This window comes from Pogona vitticeps, chromosome 5 (genome assembly GCF_051106095.1).
Source record: "Pogona vitticeps strain Pit_001003342236 chromosome 5, PviZW2.1, whole genome shotgun sequence".
NCBI lineage: Eukaryota > Metazoa > Chordata > Lepidosauria > Squamata > Agamidae > Pogona > Pogona vitticeps.
The window spans coordinates 195,187,711-195,206,255 of NC_135787.1; the positions used below are offsets into that span (position 1 = coordinate 195,187,711).

Genomic DNA, 18,545 nt, shown 5'->3' on the forward strand with positions numbered 1-18,545 from the left:
TCCTTCAGATGGGTCAGCACCAATCTCTCAAAGACTTTCATCACTACAGATGTTAAGGCGATGGGTCTGTAGTCGTTCAGTCTGCTAATAGAAGCTTTCTTAGGTACAGGGATAATAATTTGTCAATAAACAAATGCAACAGAGAATTAAATTTGATCATATCATCCCTTCCTGGTTTACGTTTTTGTTAAGTTTAAATGAAGTCAAGGTGCTCTGTGCATCGGTTCTTCTTACTCCATCAAGTTAGCAGCCTGATCATAAATCTAAAGTTCATTTGTCCTTTCCGGAACATGGAGAAATTTCCTTAAAAATAAAATGCCAGGACAATTAGTCCTTGAGGGAAGGTTTCACTCATTATCTGCAGAAGTTTGAAGGCAATGAGATGTGGAGAAGTCATCCGGGTGACCCTGGCAGAACTGATAAATGCCATTTTATAAGTGCCTCCCTCTCATGTAACAACAACAACAACAACAACAACAACAACAAACAAACAAACAAACAAACAAACAAAGGCCACTGCCCCGTAACTGTAATTCATTTTGGGAACCTGAGGAAGAAAGTTGAAAACTTAAGTTTCGTAAATGTTCCTGACTTCTTCCACTGTTAGGGGGCTATGTGTGTGTGTATTTGTGGAAGGATGGTTGATATGTGGGCTTTGAGTGGGCAGGTCACATCATTCGGGGGCTTGATAGCCTTCAGAACGTAGCCGTTTGCATCCCCCTCAAGCACAGGTTGGGTGTTTTTTTTTTCAAGTCGAGAAGTGGCGATGGAAAGAGAATGTCATCCACTCTAGATGGGCCATATCAGAACACTTCCCATGGGTATTAGTGGGTGCAGAAGCCCCGATCTGTGTGCCCTCGATTTGGATATCGCGTGGGTCATGGGTTTCCATCCACTGTGGCGATGAAGAATTTTAGAAGGAGATCCGGAGTTTTTTTTTGAGACAAAAAGCAAACAATACAAAAATCTTTAGGAGAAAAAAAGAAGGACAAAGATAAAAGTTCATTTTAGCTAAGTTAACACTTTGTACTTGGCGTGGTGGACATCTCAGGTTGGGTGATCTGTGGGGAATGGCAAGGCAGACACTTCAAGGGATCAGAACCACTTCCACCAGACCACCCCATAAGTCCAGCTTTTAACATCTCAAAGCTGAATAGCTCAGGGGTTAGGGAGTTCAATTCCCCATTTTCCCTCCTTATGAGAGGCTGGACATGATCCAGAGGGTCCCTTCCAGTTGTGCAGTTCAAAGGTGTTTTTTTTAACACACACACACACAATTTCTTCATTCGGGTTTGATAACACAAGCTCAGAGTTGGCCACGTTGGAGGGGAAACACTTGGCGATGGACAACCAGCCTCTCCTAAGCGCTACTGGAACCACGGGGTCTAGAAAAACGTCCCAGGGCCCCTGTGCGTAAGAACCGTGGAGATGCAGCCACTTTCAAGGACGGTGGCAACTCAGCCCTCATTTTGCGTCCGGTTTTCTCTCTTTCTTGATTCTGAGTTGCCCTATTAGTTAGGTTTCACCTCAACCCTTGGCCCATGTTTTCCCGCGACGAGCCTGCTTTCCCTCCCACAAGGGGATTCGGTGCTCCAGCCACCCCATGCGCGGAGTTAGCCCGTGTTCCGCTAAGAATGACCAATCAGATGGCAGGGTCTGTATGCAAAGCCCAGCAAATGCAACATACATGGGGGGAGGAAAACCCTGCGCTTACCCCACACGGAGGCCTCTTGCCTCTTCTAAAAACACACTCAGTGCACCGCCCGGTTTGGGCTCTTTCAAAGCCCAAGTGTTTGTTTGTTTGTTTCTCCTCCCGGTCTTTGCTTCCTTCTTGCCGGATCACTGCTCACTCGAGGAACCTTTCCAAGGAGAACAATCTGTTGTGCTTTTGTCAACGGGCCGTCCCATTTGACGAGCGCGTCCCACGGACACGCCACCGCCTGGTGCCCTTCGGTTTATAAATGCTCCAGGAGGATCTATCCCCACACCGTCACTTCACACACGAGAAGCACAGACAGGGGGACGGAAGCGTGAGTAACCATCCTCATTTGGCCTCTACGACGTTCTCTCCCATACTCTCCTGTTTTCTGCTAGTAACTAAAAGGGTTCCTTTTTTAAGTTCCTTTAAAAGTCCGAACGCTTTGTGCCTTTGGCCTGTGCTGCAAAACACAGTCTCCTGTCCTCGACGTTGTTGTTGCGGCAAGACGCACAACAGAGGAGTGAGGCCAAAACATAAGCCGGCACTTGCACCAGATGGTGCTCCTCCTCCCCCCCCCCCCATTTCTTGAGACCTTTTCTCTACCAACACTAAAAAGTCACAGCTGACACTGTCCAAAGAAGGGAAGAAGTCTCTTCCACTGTGACAGCTGGAGGGCAGTTGAGTTATGCCTTCGTTACTGGAAGGGAAGAGCAGATTGTTTCAAGCCCTGGCGCTCTCACGCCTCTCTCTCTCTCTTTTTATCCCCACGGCAGAGATACCGATGGCTCGACGGACATTCTTTTCTCTCTCTTTCGGTGGCCTCTTGATCATCAGCTACTACTTGCAAGGTGAGTCACACCTCAGCGTCCAGTCTCTGTTGCCCCAAACCCTCAGGAACCTGGCCGTACCTTTGGGAACAGATCCCTATCCCATCTCAACAACATTATCACCCATCATCCTGTATCATCAAGCCAATTCTAACTTAGGGAGCCACTTTTGAAGAGTTTGTAGGCAGTGGGTCCTCAAGAGGACCCCCATTCCCTTCTTCTGAAGGCAACTTGGAGTATTGTGTAGCTTGCCGAAGGTCACACAGGCTGGCTCTTCTGGGACTCACAGTCGGGAATCGAACCCCCAACCTCTGGCTCTGTGGCCACATACTGAGGAAGGAAGGAAGGAGCTCATGATTAAAGGAAGGAAGGAAGGTTTAGCTTCATGGTAGATTGCAAGTCAGCGTGTCCTAGGTTTGACCCCAGCTATCGTTGACCATTAAAACGACAGGGACCTCACTCCATATAAATCAATGATTCTATGATCCAGTGGTGGACTTCCAGTCAAGCACAGTACAAACCCAGTGCACGGGAGGTGGGGAAATCCTCTGTTTCTCTGGGAGGTCCCCAGCCACTCCACCAAATGGCCACATTTTCAGCACAAGGGAGAGCTACAGCGGGAAGGCGCCCAAATCCTGAGTCTGCCCGAGACATCGGGTGGTGCTTCAAAGCATAGTCACGGTGCAAAACCTGAGTCTCTCCCAAGACCATTCTCCCAAAGCTGCCCGAGACTTTGTTTTGAGATGTCAGCTTAGCAGCAACGAGATAACAAGAAACTATTCCGCACATTCCACAAATACCGGAGACGGAGGGATCACAATGACCCACGAATGTCGCTTAGTCCCATAAAGGTCACCTCTGAGAGTGGGAAGGTGGTCTGATAAAGAATGGCTAGTGATTTGACTCATTCCACATTCTACAAATGGGCCTGATTCTGTTCCACAAATGAGGAGCCTTTCACGATGGTTCTCACTTCAAAACAGGTGCCTTAAAGGTGCTATGTCTGTGATGTGCATAGTAGGATAAAACCTAGTGATAGTTAAATGTAAATATGGGGCAGTGATATATATAAAAAAAGACTTTGCTGGATGTGCAACTGGGATGGAATGGGGGTGCAGCTTGGTTCCCCACCCTCCTTCTTCCCTCGGCTTGCTGCTCTTCGGCCCTTCCTGCTCATCCGTGCTCCCAGGTGTGCAGGACCAGCCCCCAGCCCCCCGCAGTCCCTGACCAAGGTTTCTCCCTCCCCGGGCAGGTGCCAAGGCCGCCAACTGCCGCGAAGGCTGGCTGCAGTACCAACAGTATTGCTTTGTGGTCATTCCGACGAAGATGCCATGGCCAGAAGCCGAGGTAGGAGGGGGCCCCTTTTTCGGGTGGCGAGGGGAGGTTGCCCGGACTGGGAGCACCATGCCGGCATTTTCCTGGGTCCGAGGGCCTTCTGCGGAGGACACCCCCCCCCGCTTTCGATAGCCCTCCACCCACTCAAGGGACGTGGTGGCGCTGCAGGCTAAACCGCAGAAGTCTGTGCTGCAGGGTCAGAAGACCAGCAGTCGTAAGATCGAATCCACATGACGGAGTGAGTGCCCGTCGCTTGTCCCAGCTCCCGCCAACCTAGCGATTCGAAAGCATGCAAATGCGAGTAGATAAATAAGAACCACCTCGGTGGGAAGGTAACAGCGTTCCGTGTCTAAGTCGCACTGGCCATGTGACCACGGAAGATTGTCTTCGGACAAACGCTGGCTCTATGGCTTGGAAACGGGGATGAGCACCACGCCCTAGAGTCGAACACGACTGGACAAAAATTGTCAAGGGGAACCTTTACCTTTACCTTTACCACCCACTCAGGCTCGAGGGGGTTGGTGACACCCTGTTTTTCTGTGGGGCCATCACTCCCCCCCGGTTCTCCTTCACCTACCCAGTCTTGAACCAGTGGGTGCAGCCGGCCACCGGTGAGGTGGTAGAAGGGGAGGTCGGCCAGAGTTTAACGGTCACAGTGTTGCTCCAAACCAAACACCGGTCTCAGGAAAGATGAGTTTCTTTCCCGTTCCTGTCCAGTGGAAGCACTAGGTAGCGCCGGGGTGGTCCACCCAAGACTCCTGGGGGGGGGGCATTCTCCCCTTCCCATAGCCTCTCTGGTCGCACATACACTGCAGCCCCCCTAATTTAATTATTATTTTTTAAATGGTTCAAAATGTCCCATTGTGCTTTCTGCAGGGTATCGGCGCAATAGAGCGAGGTTTTGGCACCTCTGGGCACCAGTTTATTATTATTATTTTTAATGTCTCTAAGACACGAAAGAGCTTTTACAGTTTAAAAGATCATTTCTGAACTGGCAAATCAGCTCCTAAAAATCCACGTTAGCCATCACTACAGGGCATAAGGACAGTATTCAACGGGTCACTAAAGGGATAAAGGGGGGAAAGGGATGAATACATATGCAAATTGTTCTATCTGATCACTCTCACTCCCTTTTCGTATCCTCCCCCCCCCCATTGTGAGTGCAGTCCTTGGGTTACCAGCAGTCAGAAATGTGGTCCTCACCCCCTCTGCTGCGGAGACCGCTGTCCCTGAGGTGCAGGGTCTCTCGCTAACCTGGCATGGGGCTGGCCAACTGGCCTCACCCAGTTCCAAAACCCGGGTTTCATTGGCATTTTCAGAGTGGATGAGGCTGGTGGCGGGTCCGGGGCGTGCCTGGATGTGTGTGCCCCCTCCCCGTGGATGCTCTGGATTTGCCTACTCTGGCCTCAGAGTAAAGGCAAGCTTGCGTGGGAGGCCACGATTTCTGGAAGGGTTGCTGGGCAAACCGACAGGCAGACAGACAGACAGACAGACAGACGGACGGACAGGCAGGCGCGCCAACCTCTTGTTTCCTTTCAGGCAGAGTGCCAGAATTACGGCCGGGGATCCCACCTTGCCTCCTTCGATTCGGAGCTGCAGATGAACGTGGTGGGGAAGCACATCCTCGCTGAGTATCCCGACACGGATGACCTGTGGATTGGGATGGAGGATTCCCGGAAGGTGGGGGCTGAGCCGCTGGTTCTCTTTCCTTGGGCCATCGCCCCGGTGCCAACCATGGAGAAGGGATGAGTGGGGAAGCAGGGAAGACGGGTGGGTGGGGGGCCAGAAGGGGAACTGGGGAGAGAGGCTCAAGGCAGTGGGGCTGGAAGCCGGGCAAGGGTCAGAGAGGAGAGGCTGGAAAGCCCTGCTTTGCGCACACCTCACCCCCAAAGAATGGGCTGAGAGCCAGCCCAGATGAGTCCCAACTCCTCCTATGCTCTTCCTTGAAAGGAACTTCCCAAGTAACTCACTCCTTCTCAGGATTATTTTTGCTGTTCTTACCACTGCTCCAGTTGCACAAAAAATCCATTGCATCCAGCATTCTAAATCAGCTGCATTTTCATTATCAGGAAGCCGTAAAAATTACAGGGAAGTGCTCTCTGGTTCCCCCTAGAGCCCAATTCTGACATGGCACCCTGCAAATATTTACCAAATGAGAAGTTGAGAAGTGGGGCTTATATGATGAGCATCCTGAAAAATCTTACTAGGGCTTATTTTCAGGTTAGGACTGATTTTCCGGGAAACAGCATCTGTCAGTCTCGCTGTAACTTTGCAACTACCCATTACATTTATTGTTATGCAAAAGGAACTAGTTAGAGTTACTTTGTTACTTGTAGTTTGTTACCTCTAAACTCTGGCCAGGAATCGGCAACTTGTGGCCCTTGAGCTGTTCTTGGACTGCAACTCTCATTAGCCCTCACCATGTCTTGGTCTTAGGAAGCCAACAACCGCTCAAGGACGAAGGGCCCACCCCTGGCTGGTCTAGTCCATCATGCTATTCATACAGTGGACAACCAGTGGCTGATGGGAAACTCATGAGTAGGGCAAGACCGTAGTGGCGCCCCCTCTCTACGGTTTTCAACTGGAGTACAGTGAGCCTGTGCCTCTGATTCTGGAGATGATGCACACCGCACAGCCCTCCTGATGGCCTTCATCTCCGTGACATCTGCATTTGTTGGCTTTCAATTAGCACTGATGTCAGAACAGAAGCATGCACATGGAGGTAGAGACCTGTCCCGTGCCTGGCTACCCCCCCCCCAAAATGCAGCTGCCTTTCCAGTCCTCATGCATTCATGCTGTGAAGATCTCAGTAATAATATGTCGTTGTCTACTGTCAGATTGATTCCAGCTTGTGGTGTTGTGGCTGTGTATAGAGTATACAGCTGTGGTTTATTATCCCCCCTCTTCTGGACACATCTGGCTTGCCCAAGGCTCCACAGACTGGCTCTTTGTCCAGGAGACACAGTGGGGAGTCAAACTCCTAACTTGCCCCACCAATTTTTGGAAATTATAGAGGACTACCCATGCTTTGGCCAAAATTTGTGGTGGGACTGTCACTGTGCCCCCCAAGTTGGAGAAGGTGTGGATCTCCAATAATTTGGTTCCTACTTTGGTCCACTCTTTCTCCAACTCTTTTCATTTCCTTAGCAGATCTCTGAGATCCACCAGCACAAGGGAACTCTACTGGCATGAGATTACTTCTCCTAGCACAGTGGTTACCAAACATGGATCCCCAGATGTTCTTGGACTAAAACTCCCAGAAGCCTTCATCACCAGCTGTGCTGGCCAGGATTTCTGGGAGTTGTAGTCCACAAACATCTGGAGGCCCACGGCTGGGAACCAATGTCCTAGCAGAATAGTCGTCCATCTATGACAATCTTGCTTCAGCCGGCACATCACTGGGTTGGCCTGTAAAGAGTTAAAGATTGTGTTACTTGCCTGTGTGCACCAAACCTGACATTGTCCGTCTCTGCATGTTTTCTCAGACCAGGAGATTCGCTTGGAATGATGGGTCTCCAGTTCGTTTCACTTCCTGGTGCGCCGGAGAGCCAAACAATCAGGGGGGAAATGAATACTGCGTCCACACGAAAGCTTCGAGCGGTGAGGAAAGGCTCCCAGACGTTTGATATTCCGGAGCAATCAGAGAGACACGAATCGTCTAGAGATGGGCACGAACTGCCGGTTCGGTGATTCGTCCTGGTTCGTTTACAGCTGCAAGGAGTGTTCGGCTGTTTGGCACTCTGCCCCCTCTGCAGGTGCCCAATCAAGGGCAGCTCACAGAGGAGGCAGGGCAGGGAGGCTGAATCCCCAAACACCTGTTGTGGCTGTAAACAAACTGGGACAAACCACCGAACCACGCCCATCTCTAGTAGGTACCCAAAGAAAGAGTTGCACTCCCTGGCTTATTTGCAAATTTAAGTTTGCGGAGATAAAGGAATGTAAGATGGTATAATCTCCCAGTTCAGACTGACTGTGCAACTCAATATTGACTTTGCATGGAATGAGATCAGAAGCCACTAATGTATTAATTGATCTGTCGCCCTAAATTTTAAGGGCTAAGGGGTGCTACCCCATAGATTTTAGCCTAGTTCAGTGCCAGTGTGTGTTGATTGCTGGGATCAAACCAAAGCAGTGGCCTGGCTCTCCCTTTGCTGAAGCCGCTTCACCATCTTGAGAAATGGGAAGCTTTCTTTGCTGCTCGCCTTCGGAGGAGAAGGGAAAGGACGCTTTGCATTTCTTTTGAATAGCTGCTAACACCCTTTCAAAGCATCATCAGTGTGCTTGAGAAACGGAAAGCTTCCTCCCTCCAAAGGCGAGTGGAGCAAGAGCTTCTCCATTCTCAATATCCTTAAGCAACTTAGGCAAAGCACAAAAGAGGAGATCGAAGAGGGATTTTATCGTTGTGCCTCCCCTCCCCTCCCCTGCTTTCCCTTTAAAGGGGAAGTAGATTGGGCTTCATTGTGCTAAACAGGGTTGTCTGGAAGGTGGTTGATCCTTGTGTGGGGGATCCAAGGATTGTTCCAAATGAGTAATTAGGATAATTAGGCTGTTAAGAACTTTGCAGCACAGCGGTTAAACTGCAGTACTGCAGCCGAGACTCTGCTCAGGACCCGGGGTTCAATCCCAGGTATCTGGCTCATGGTTGACTCAGCCTTCCATCCTTCTGAGGTTGATGAACTGAGTACCCAGCTATCTCGGCAGGCCGGATGTGTAGCCTGCATAAGTTGTAAACCGCCCTAAGAGTGCTTTAAGTCCTATGGGGCAGTACAGAAGCAGCAGACGTGGGGTTTTTTTTGCACCCTGGTACCTTAATCATTTGCTGCAATTAGCTAAAGCAAGTTGCAAACGCCTTCTGTGAACGCCTATGGGCTCCTGGTCCATTTTTCTTACAGTGTTCCCCCCCCCCCCACCAAAAAAAGCTCTCCTGTGCCTTCTATATTATTTTTTTAAAATTTAAATTATGGTGATGCTGGCTCCTTGGAACATCTGGAGACAAAGCAAAGTTGCACCAAGGCTGCCTAGAAGCACAAAGGGGATTTTCTGAGCCACTTCCACCACCCCCAAGTCATTATTTTAAAGGGGGAGAATATCTGGGTTGCATGCTTGCCAAGCCCCGGTGCAACACCCTGGGGCGGTCAGCAGCGACGGATCGGAGGGCAGAAGGAAACTGGCGTGGAAGCCCATTCCTCGGTGGACTCCCCTCTTCTGCATCCACAGCCGAGCCCGTCTCTGACCGTCTCCTCTGTCGCTTTCCAGGTTTTACCAAATGGATGGACGGCAACTGCAAAATTGAAAAAAGCGCCCTTTGCAAAGCTCGCCTGCGGTAACAGCAACGGCTCCTCATCCAGCAAAACGGAGGCCCATGTGGAAGGAAGATCAGGGTTGTCATCAAGATATGCATGGGGGCGTGGAGGCTGTTTTCTCAAATAAACATTTCCTGTTCCAAAAGAGAGAGAGAAAGAGAGAGAGAGAGAGAAATATATTATATGTGGTTTTGTTTTTTTAAAACTTTTGTGCTGGTTTTTAGAAATTCTAGACAAATGTTATCAATCTTCTTGGCCTCATTTGATCCCAGATCATGGGGAAATGCGGACATGCCCGGTGTAGGGCAATAAAGAGCTTTAAAGCCCTCCCATGAGTTCTAAACGCCCATACGATCCGTCAGCTCCATCATGGTTGTCCTTGGAGAAGGGGTAGCCGTGTTAGCCTGTGCAAGAATTATAGGTAAAAGCAAAATAGAAATAAAAAGTTTTTTGTTAAAGACAAAAACATGGTGGCACTTTAAGGACTCACTTTTATATATATTTTTTGTTCGATCCAACAAAAGCTCACATTATATATATATATAACTTGGAACTCAAGAAAGATGCTGACAAATTGGAACAAGTTCAGTGGAGGGCGAAAAGGATGATCAAGGACTCAAAACCAAGCCTTAGGAGGAAAGACCGAAAGCACTGGGCTTGCTTAGCTTTGAGAAAAGAAGACGGAGGGGAGGGAGGGTCACACTTTTCAGGTGGTCCTACAGAAGAAGGGCAGGATTTTTTTTTTCTCCATCCTCCCAGAGTGCAGGATATGTTATCAGGGGCTAAAGCTACAGGAAGCCAGATTTCGGCTGAAGATCAGGAAAAACTCCCTAACTGTTAGAGCAGTACGACAACGGAACCCATGACCTCATTGGGAGGTGGTGAGGGCACCAAGGCTGGAGGTATCCAAGAGACATTTAGACAACCCTCTGTTAGACCTGCTTTGGTTTGGATCCCTGCCTCGAGCTTTAAAGGCCTCTTCCAACTCCATGATTCTGTGGTTCTAGGATTCTGTGAAAACTTAGCCTTTTCACTTTTTATTTTGCTTTTGCTCACATTTTGCTTTTGCCTACAATTCCTCTTCAGGATTCCATCAATCCAATACAGCATTTCAACCCCTAAAAGAAAGCAGATCAAAGCTAGCATGTGACCCACAAATTACTTAAGGTTTCCAACCGAGCAGCTGTTTTTTTTGGGGGGGGGAGTGGCCGAGGGGTGGATGAATAGCTGGTATCAGTCAGAACAGAAAAGCCATGGGTTCCCCCACTCCCAAGACCGAAAGAGATGGGTGGACATTGGGCAGTGATGCCCAGCTGTTGGTGCCAACTTCGTACATGCCGCTGTTTAACAAGTTTAAGGTGTGGTGGTCAAATCCAGAGCAGGGGCTGCTTCGGTGTGCCTTCTCCCTGTCCTCCGAGAGTAGGAAAACAGGGTTGTGGTTTGCAACATTCCTCTGGGGACACAGGAGATGATGCTCGTTGCCACCCCAACTGTGCTAACTTTGGATGTGTTGTGTGGTGTGACGTTATGGCTGTGGATTTGCTGGACCACCAGAAAGACAAACAAGCGAACCTGAACTCTACGTGCAGGCAAAAATACTGACATTGAGGCTGTTCTACCTTGGGGGTACCTCATGAGAAGGCAGGATCGCCTGGAAAAGACAATAGCGCTGGTAAAGGTGGAAGGCAGCAGGAGAAGAGGAAGATGAAATATGGGACGAATTGACTCCCTAAAGGGAGCCACAGGCTTGAGTTTGCAAAAGCTGTTGAGGACAGGACATTTTGGAGATGGTTATGAACTTTTAAGAGAAATTTGGCCTCTCTCCCCTTTGGTGGTTGTCTTAAAGGGGAGGGATCATGACCGTTTGTTCCATGGTTTCTGCCTTTCCTAAATGTCCCATTTCAGAAAGCTTGAAAAAAAAACCCTCTTTGACATCATGCATTGTGAGAGAGCCTCATTTAGAAATGCATGTTTCAACGTGTATCTAAATATGAATTTCCACCCAGGGGTTAAAAGGAAACAGTGCAGAATCGTGGTTCACCTTCATGGGGGGTGGGGGTGGGAACCCGAACAGAGAAACAGACACGGAGGCCTTCTCGATCACACAAAGGTTCTTGCCCCAAATGGTCACAGACGGTTGTCAAGGAGAGTTGAGGTTATTCACTTTCAAATGACCCTGTAAAAACCCATTTTTCTGAAGAAAAAAACACACATCTCTTTGAGAGGCCCGTGTCATCCAAAGCAACCTTGCGTGCAAAGTGCTAAGCTCTGCCCCTCCGGAACAACACCTGGCGCAAAACAAACCATGCCTTCAGGAGCAAGGGGGGAAAAGAACCTGGTAAAGAATGGGGTGGAGAGTACGGATCATATCGGTCTAAGCATGATGTCGTAGGGATGTTGAGGGAAATGCTGAAACCAACAGTCTATAACGCAACACTTTTACAGGAACATTTACCTTACCGAGAAGATCCTTTATACGATTTGGTGGCCCTTGCCTATGGCAAGCCACAGGCCGGTGTATCTCATGGTTGTGACATGTTCCAAAACTACTATACCAAGTGGGCCCTGGACGCCAGACTTCCTCTAGGGGTTGTTGGAAAGCGCCAGAGATCCAAAAGACACAACAACAGAAATATAAACTCTCAGTTTGTCCCTTGGACCAAAAATTCACTTCAATGGAAAAAAAAAACAAAACAATATTTTCCTTGCACACTTCTAATTTTCTGGAGGAAAGGTCTACATAGTCATTAAGACCTGCCTTCCTGGATCAGTTTTTCCCTGCAAGAATACTAACGCTAATTGCCATTGTTTTTAGCTCAGTGCACCCCCCCCAAATTCCTTTAATTCAAGATGGCTTGGTTTGCCCCTGATTATGTCGAGAAAGAAGATCGAGGCCAGTGTGAAGCAGAGGAGTAAATGCTGGTCATTCAAATGGATGACAGACAGACAGACAGACAGACAGACAGACAGACAGACACACACACACACACCCCGTCACCCTGGAGGTGGGCTGGCTGACCCCATGCGATCACACCTGTTGGGTCTGGTGGTATTAGGATGGAAGTGATTTCAGAGAAAGAGATGGTCAGCTGAACCACCCAGGAAGCCCCAGATGTAGCAGGACAGCCGCCCAGACCCGAGAGGCCACTTTCAGGTCACTTTCTAAGCATCTGTGGCATTCATAGGGAAAACCAGCTGCATTGCACTTTGCTACAAGACGTGGTGGCACTGCGGGCTAAACCGCAGAAGCTTCTGTGCTGCAGGGTCAGAAGACCAGCAGTCGTAAGATCGAATCCACGCGACGGAGTGAGCGCCCGTCGCTTGTCCCAGCTCCCGCCAACCTAGCAGTTCAGAAGCATGCAAATGCATAGATAAATATGGACCATCCTTGGTGGGAAGGTAACAGCGTTCCATGCCTAAGTCGCACTGGCCATGTGACCACGGAAAGATTGTCTTCAGACAAAACGCTGGCTCTATGGCTTGGAAACGGGGATGAGCATCGCCCCCTAGAGTCGAACACGACTGGACAAAAACTGTCAAGGGGAACCTTTACCTTTACAAAACTTTGGTACTAAGCTCCAAGTTGGATTTCCCATTAAAAACAAGCTTTTCCCACCCCCAGAAAAAGAGGGGACTGTGTGGGATGGGTGGCTTCCAAGTCATGAGTCAAGTCCAAGTCATTGGGGGGGGGGAAAGAATCTCAGTCAAGGCTGAGTCAAGTTGCCCGTGCGACTTCAGTCCAACTTGACAACGAGTGCCACCACTCGAGTTCCCATTCTTGGTCTCCAGGGGGGGCAGGGGACATTTGCAAATTTCACTGGTGAATACTGACCTCCTTAGAGTGGCCGTAATTGACCAGATAGGCGGGATATTAACTAACTAACTAACTAACTAACTAACTAACTAACTAACTAACTAACTAACTAACTAACTAACTAACTAACTAAATAACTAAATAAATAAATAAATAAATAAATAAATAAATAAATAAATAAAACAAGCCCTTCTGAATATTGTGGGGCTTAGGACGTCCGAACAGACCTCACACAGATTGCTGTTAATAATGCAGGAGAAAACAATTATCAATGTGGATTGTGCATATTTCATAGATTGTGATGGGACAGGATGGGTACAGGCTTTGCCAAGATTTGTAGCCGGGGAGGAGAGACCATCTTTAGTGTGATGGTTTATCACACAAGCCACGAATACATTTTTAAAAAGAGCCTCTGGCGCCTCTGTACTTGCTCTCAAAGAGAAATGCGCCTTTTCTATTACATATGTTGGTTTTGAGGGTTTTGTTTTTATGGTTTCACCTCTTTTTGTCAAATACCTGTTACTCGGCTTGTTGTGAACCGCCCAGAATAGTGCATCACACGAGATGGACAATATATATAGATAATGGAAACAAACAAACAAACAAATAGAAGCGCATTAATAAACATTGAATGAGACTATCTGGTGACACCTGCTGGACAGATCCTGGAAACGCACTCTTTGTCTGCTCCATCATTTCAAGCAGCCACCTGCTATTTTAAAATATTGAGCGTTTGCCCTGGTCTAACCAAACAGTGTAAGACATTAAATCAGCCAAAAGGCCTTCTCAGGAACGAGAGAGAGGTGTTCTTCCTGGGAGGAATATCCTGCTTTCCCCCTTCTTACTTGGCCCAGTCTCCCGGGCGTATAGCTCTGATCAGATGGGCTAAAGTGACTGAAAAGGTCCCTCCCCCCGGGGTGTGCTCCCAGATCTTGAGAGATATCGGATCAATTCGCTCCGAAAACCATGCCTCCTTAATAGTGTTGAGATTATTCATGGTTGGAATGCAAAGTGTGTCTTTTGTGTCTTTTATATTCCTAAAACTGCACAGATGCTGATTTCTTCTCGCTTGCATTTTCCAAAGGTCACCCTGCATCGGGGAATTCCTACTCTTAAGTCTGCTCAGAGGTATTTCTTGATGCATTGCTTGCAAACACGTCATATCTTGCTTGATGAAGGAGATGAATGGACCGGTGAACAAATCTCTTCCTCGTTCGGGGCTCGGTCCCCAGGTTTTCCCTCCCTGCTTCCCGCTAGCAAAGCTCCGAGCTCCCACTTCTTCGTGCCCATCACCTGTGGGGGACCTGCAGCCTTACATTCCTCCTGTGCCCGCAGGGTGTGGGCAAGTTCCCAGCCACAACGTAAAATAAGATCTCTCGATATTCTAAGTAGTGGGAGAAGAGAGGCCGTGTGTGACCGGAATGCCCCCCAACCTGTCTTTCCTCTACCCAGAGACAGATGGGGTGACCCTCCTTACGTTCAGCCTGAGGCACCCGGTGGGTCTGGCTTGCGTGAGCTTCCAGGTTAGACTACTGCATTTTGCAACAGTCTAACCTAGAAACACCCAAGTCATGAATGACCTGCAGGGTCTGTTTTTGCTAGGAAGAGTCAAACCTAGCAAGTTACAGAGAATTCACAATGGTCAAAAGAAGCGCAGGAGAGCCTTCTTGACGGCCGCCCGTCCTTGACTCCTTCCTGACCCACGCCTTGCAGCTGGCAACAATACTTGATGGACAGGGGGACTCACGGCCACTTTAAAAAAACATCGGGTCTTTGAAGACATAAAATTTTAGCACCTTCAGATGGCAAAGCTGCCTTCTCATGTCTTTCTGATTTCAGTGAAGCACAACGGCAACGTTCTGGGTTTTTTTTTTAACCATAACTTATGGGCAGGCAAGGAGAGCCAAGAATGGCCCATGCTGGACATGGTGTAACGGATTCAAGATCCATTACGAAACTTCCCATTTGAAACAAATCTTCCATTAAAAAAAAATAAGCACAACGTGACCAAATCCGGCGATGAATCCTCTTTTTCCAAAAACAGCCTCTTCCTTAAGGTGTTCGGTTATTTTCTCTCATGGCCAATGGCAGGCAGAGAATTTTTTTTTTACGAGATGATCCGTCAAACCAACGAGCACGAGAGGCAAAAGAACCACAGGGTTGCCAGAGTTTTGAACAGGCAGGACCTTGAGCAGAACAGATCAGCATCTTATTTAGTGCAAAGAAGGTCCTGTTGCTTTTAGGCAGTTCTTTGCTCCCATGACTAGGAAGCAGGAGCCCACTTCTCCGCGGCACTCATCCTGATCTAAGGAGGGCTTGTGGCTCAGTGTTGGGAGGAGGGTGTTGGCGACAGAGTAGGGCGTGGGGCCGCCAAAGAGAAGATGCAAAATACACCTCCACCTGGCGGTGGTCCCTTTCTTCAACCAGCCGGGTCTCCAAATGTTAAGTCGTTGTGGCGTTTCCAGAGGGGAACTGCATAAGCTGGCTGTGGAGGAGAGAGGGTGTCTCAGGCGGAGATAGGGAGGTGAAATCCCCCCACAGACCGTGTGCCGCTCTTGCAGAATCCCTGCCATTCTTCTGCCACGTGACTCTGAACTGCGTCTCTTCTGCTGCGCAGCTCGGTGGTTTAAGACATCTGGCCGCGCAGCCCAAGGTTGGGAGTTCGATTCCCCCCTCGGTGCCTCCTTGAGTGGGGCTCGACTGGATGACCCATAGGGTCCCTTCTTGCCCTGCAGTTCTAAGACGATGATGACGATTATCCTTAATGAGCTGCTGGATAGCTAGGTGGTTTAGGTCTCTGTCTGTAGAGCCAGAGGTTGGGGGTTTGATTCCCCACCAGGGCTCCTTGAGAGGGACTGGATTCGAGGATCCACAGGGATCCCTTCCAGCTCTGTCATTCTCAGATTATTCTCTCCTCACCCAGTCTTAACAGGCGATTAGTAATAGGTAAGCCCTTACACGCTCAAAACAGCAACACGTATTTCTTCCCCTGCGTGCCCCCCACCCTACCCCATATAGAGGGGCTGCTATGGCCATATTACCTAACAAAAATGGCTAAGTTGTTATTGCAAAGTAAAAACAATTGTAAAACTGCAGAGATGATGCAGATATTGGGTGAAGGGGGAGCATGAGGATCATTTCAGAACGACACAGGACAGAGCTTCCAACTTCAAAGGCTCTGTCGGTTATCATTAAGGTCTGTTGGAGGATAGGTGAAATCCCCAAAGACCACAGAGAGGTAAATGTTTTCCCTTTCTTTCTTGTGGCAGATCTAAGCTTGGTAGATCAGGGGGACGCTGTGGTTGTAATATATCATAGTTTAAGCAAGTTTATCTTTTTAAAATCTCCCATGATATCAATTCCTAGGGTGACCCATAACTGAGAGTAGCTTAATGGCTTAGGCTAAAATTCTCCACCGTGGCAGTCATTGATCACCATGCCGTTGATTCACCCCCTTGTTAATTTTAGTTGCACTTTTTTGAACTTTTTCGTGCTGTACAAATTATATGGGAACATCAGAACAACAGAATGGAAAGATGATCATGTTCTCAGTTATTTCAGGCCCAGTGGCTATATTAATACATGCTGTGTTTTTGGAATCTCACCAAATTAGTAACCAGCATTGGAAACGCTGAGTAAGTTTGAACGTTTCTTCTAGAACATGGAGAGATTTCCGTAAGAAACAAAGTTTCGGAACAATAAATGCTGATGGAAAGATAACCATTCATCTCTTTAGGAATTTCATAGACCAGAAACTGAGCAGAGATCATCCGCATGAATGCATGGCACACAAATTGATAGGTTTTAGGGTGTGTTACCCAGGAAAAGGCCCTAAAAAGCCAAAAAGGAGACAAGTGTGTAGATTTTGGAAGACGACCGGACAGAAGTCATAAGGAGACAGGAGAAACTGTCTTCTGAACGAATCTGAGGAGTAGAAAAAAGTCTTTGATCTGGACGAAGGGAATTTCTGATTAAAGATGGGGAACAGTTTTGTGTCATTCGGAAGAAAGCTTTCTAAAGGAGATTGCAGGTTTTGAGGGCCTCTTGTTGGTTTGGAAGGAGCCAAGAACATTTGGAAAATGTGCAAAGACATTTAGATAGCTAAATAAATGCTTCAGAAATAATTGAAGGCATTTCTTTCCCCGAAATTGCCATCTTTTTACTTCCAGTTTCACACCTACATGGTCCTCGATTTTTATTAGTAGTACTGTACATACGAACATAAGAACAGAATGACTCCATTGAACCAAGAGGTCTATTTTTGTCTTTCACGTTGACAAACAAAATGTGCCTTGGGGGCCCATGAGCAGAACTATCAAGAAATAACTATCCTTGAGCGAAACAAAGCCCTTTTTAGTCCGATAATGGCTGAAATCCAGTCTAGAGATGGGAAATTTCTGAAAAATTTGAAGCCATATAAAACAGCTTTGGAAAAAAATCAGAAAAATTGGGGGGAAAAACATTTCCATTTTTCCCCCAAAGCTGTTCTTCAAAATTTCCGGAAATTTTACATCTCTAAGTGGCACTAGAGTAGACCCTTTGAATCAGTGTGGATCTGGTGAGACAGTCCGGCAGGCCTACGCTCTAGCTGTGACTTACACCTGGATTTCACCTGTTGTGTCTGCTGTGGTCCTGAGAAGAATAGCTTGCTCAGATGTCATCCTGCTTCCGTGACTGAAATTCAGCCTCTGCATCTGTTGGTTTCGTAGATCTGTAGTGTTGAAAGCCATTGGCTGGTCTCTTAAGTAGCACCTCTCTTTGTATTTGGTCCCAACGTCCAAACTGCAAGAAACCGGAGATGTCCCTGAGAACCTTTCCGGACAAAGCATCCCCCCCCCTGTTTTTCTGTTCCTCGTTGCTGAGAGACTGCTTAGGTAGATCCATCTCTTTTAAAAAATGACCTCTCTTTGTTTTTAAGAAAGTCATTTCTCTTAATAAAGAGAACCCACTCCGGGGGGGGGGTGCCTTTTCACTGCTAACTGAAAGCTTCCATTTCCAATATTTAAGGCTTAACTCAGGCTGATATTAAAGATCAACTATGCTTTCAGGAGAAATTAAAAGGATCAAAAAGGCACCAGAAATTTTAAAAAAAGCACTGGGCAAAGCAAATGAGAGGAACGTTGTGTGGATGATGGAGGGAAAACACCAGTAACTTCAGGGCAGATACCAGTACTTAAAGGGGAAGAAATGTTGGTCTGGAAGAGTTTCTAATTCAAAATGGAGACCCCAAAAGCTACCCAGCCATCCCTATTAGTCTATCTTGTCCTTCTCGACATTCATCTCATCGCATCAGCTCCATATTGCATTAGGTCTTGATCTCCACGACTTCCGTGGGGATATTTTCAGCCCTCCGAGGAGGGACCGTGGGACCTTGTGCCTATTGAGAGCACTTACTCTTCCACTTGGCTGTATCTATCCCCGAAAAATTATGTTTCCTAGCAATGATTTACATGAGTTAATATAGAATATTAATAGCTACGGGCTTGCCATCTGCTAGATGGTCAAAATGCCTCTTACCTGGGTCATTGCTCAGCAGCGGAACTTCCTAGTCGAAAGGATCTTAGCAG

General features: G+C 47.9%; 1 protein-coding gene across 1 annotated transcript; it reads left to right on the top strand.

The window, feature by feature from the left end:
• The first annotated feature begins 1,680 nt into the window (after positions 1-1,680).
• On the top strand, positions 1,681-9,270 carry LOC110090277 (C-type lectin mannose-binding isoform). Its single transcript, XM_020813889.3, has 5 exons — positions 1,681-2,547; positions 3,779-3,873; positions 5,401-5,541; positions 7,347-7,461; positions 9,118-9,270. The coding sequence occupies exons 1-5, from the start codon at positions 2,385-2,387 to the stop codon at positions 9,186-9,188; spliced, it is 585 nt and encodes a 194-aa protein (XP_020669548.3). The 5' UTR covers positions 1,681-2,384; the 3' UTR covers positions 9,189-9,270.
• Positions 9,271-18,545: the final 9,275 nt, after the last annotated feature.

Bases quoted from the DNA above. Each gene is read 5' to 3' on its own strand.
- LOC110090277 (XM_020813889.3), top strand. From the start codon at position 2,385: ATGCCTTCGTTACTGGAAGGGAAGAGCAGATTGTTTCAAGCCCTGGCG. The intron at 2,548-3,778 runs GTGAGTCACACC...CTCCCCGGGCAG, and splicing joins CATCAGCTACTACTTGCAAG to GTGCCAAGGCCGCCAACTGC. The intron at 7,462-9,117 runs GTGAGGAAAGGC...GTCGCTTTCCAG, and splicing joins CCACACGAAAGCTTCGAGCG to GTTTTACCAAATGGATGGAC.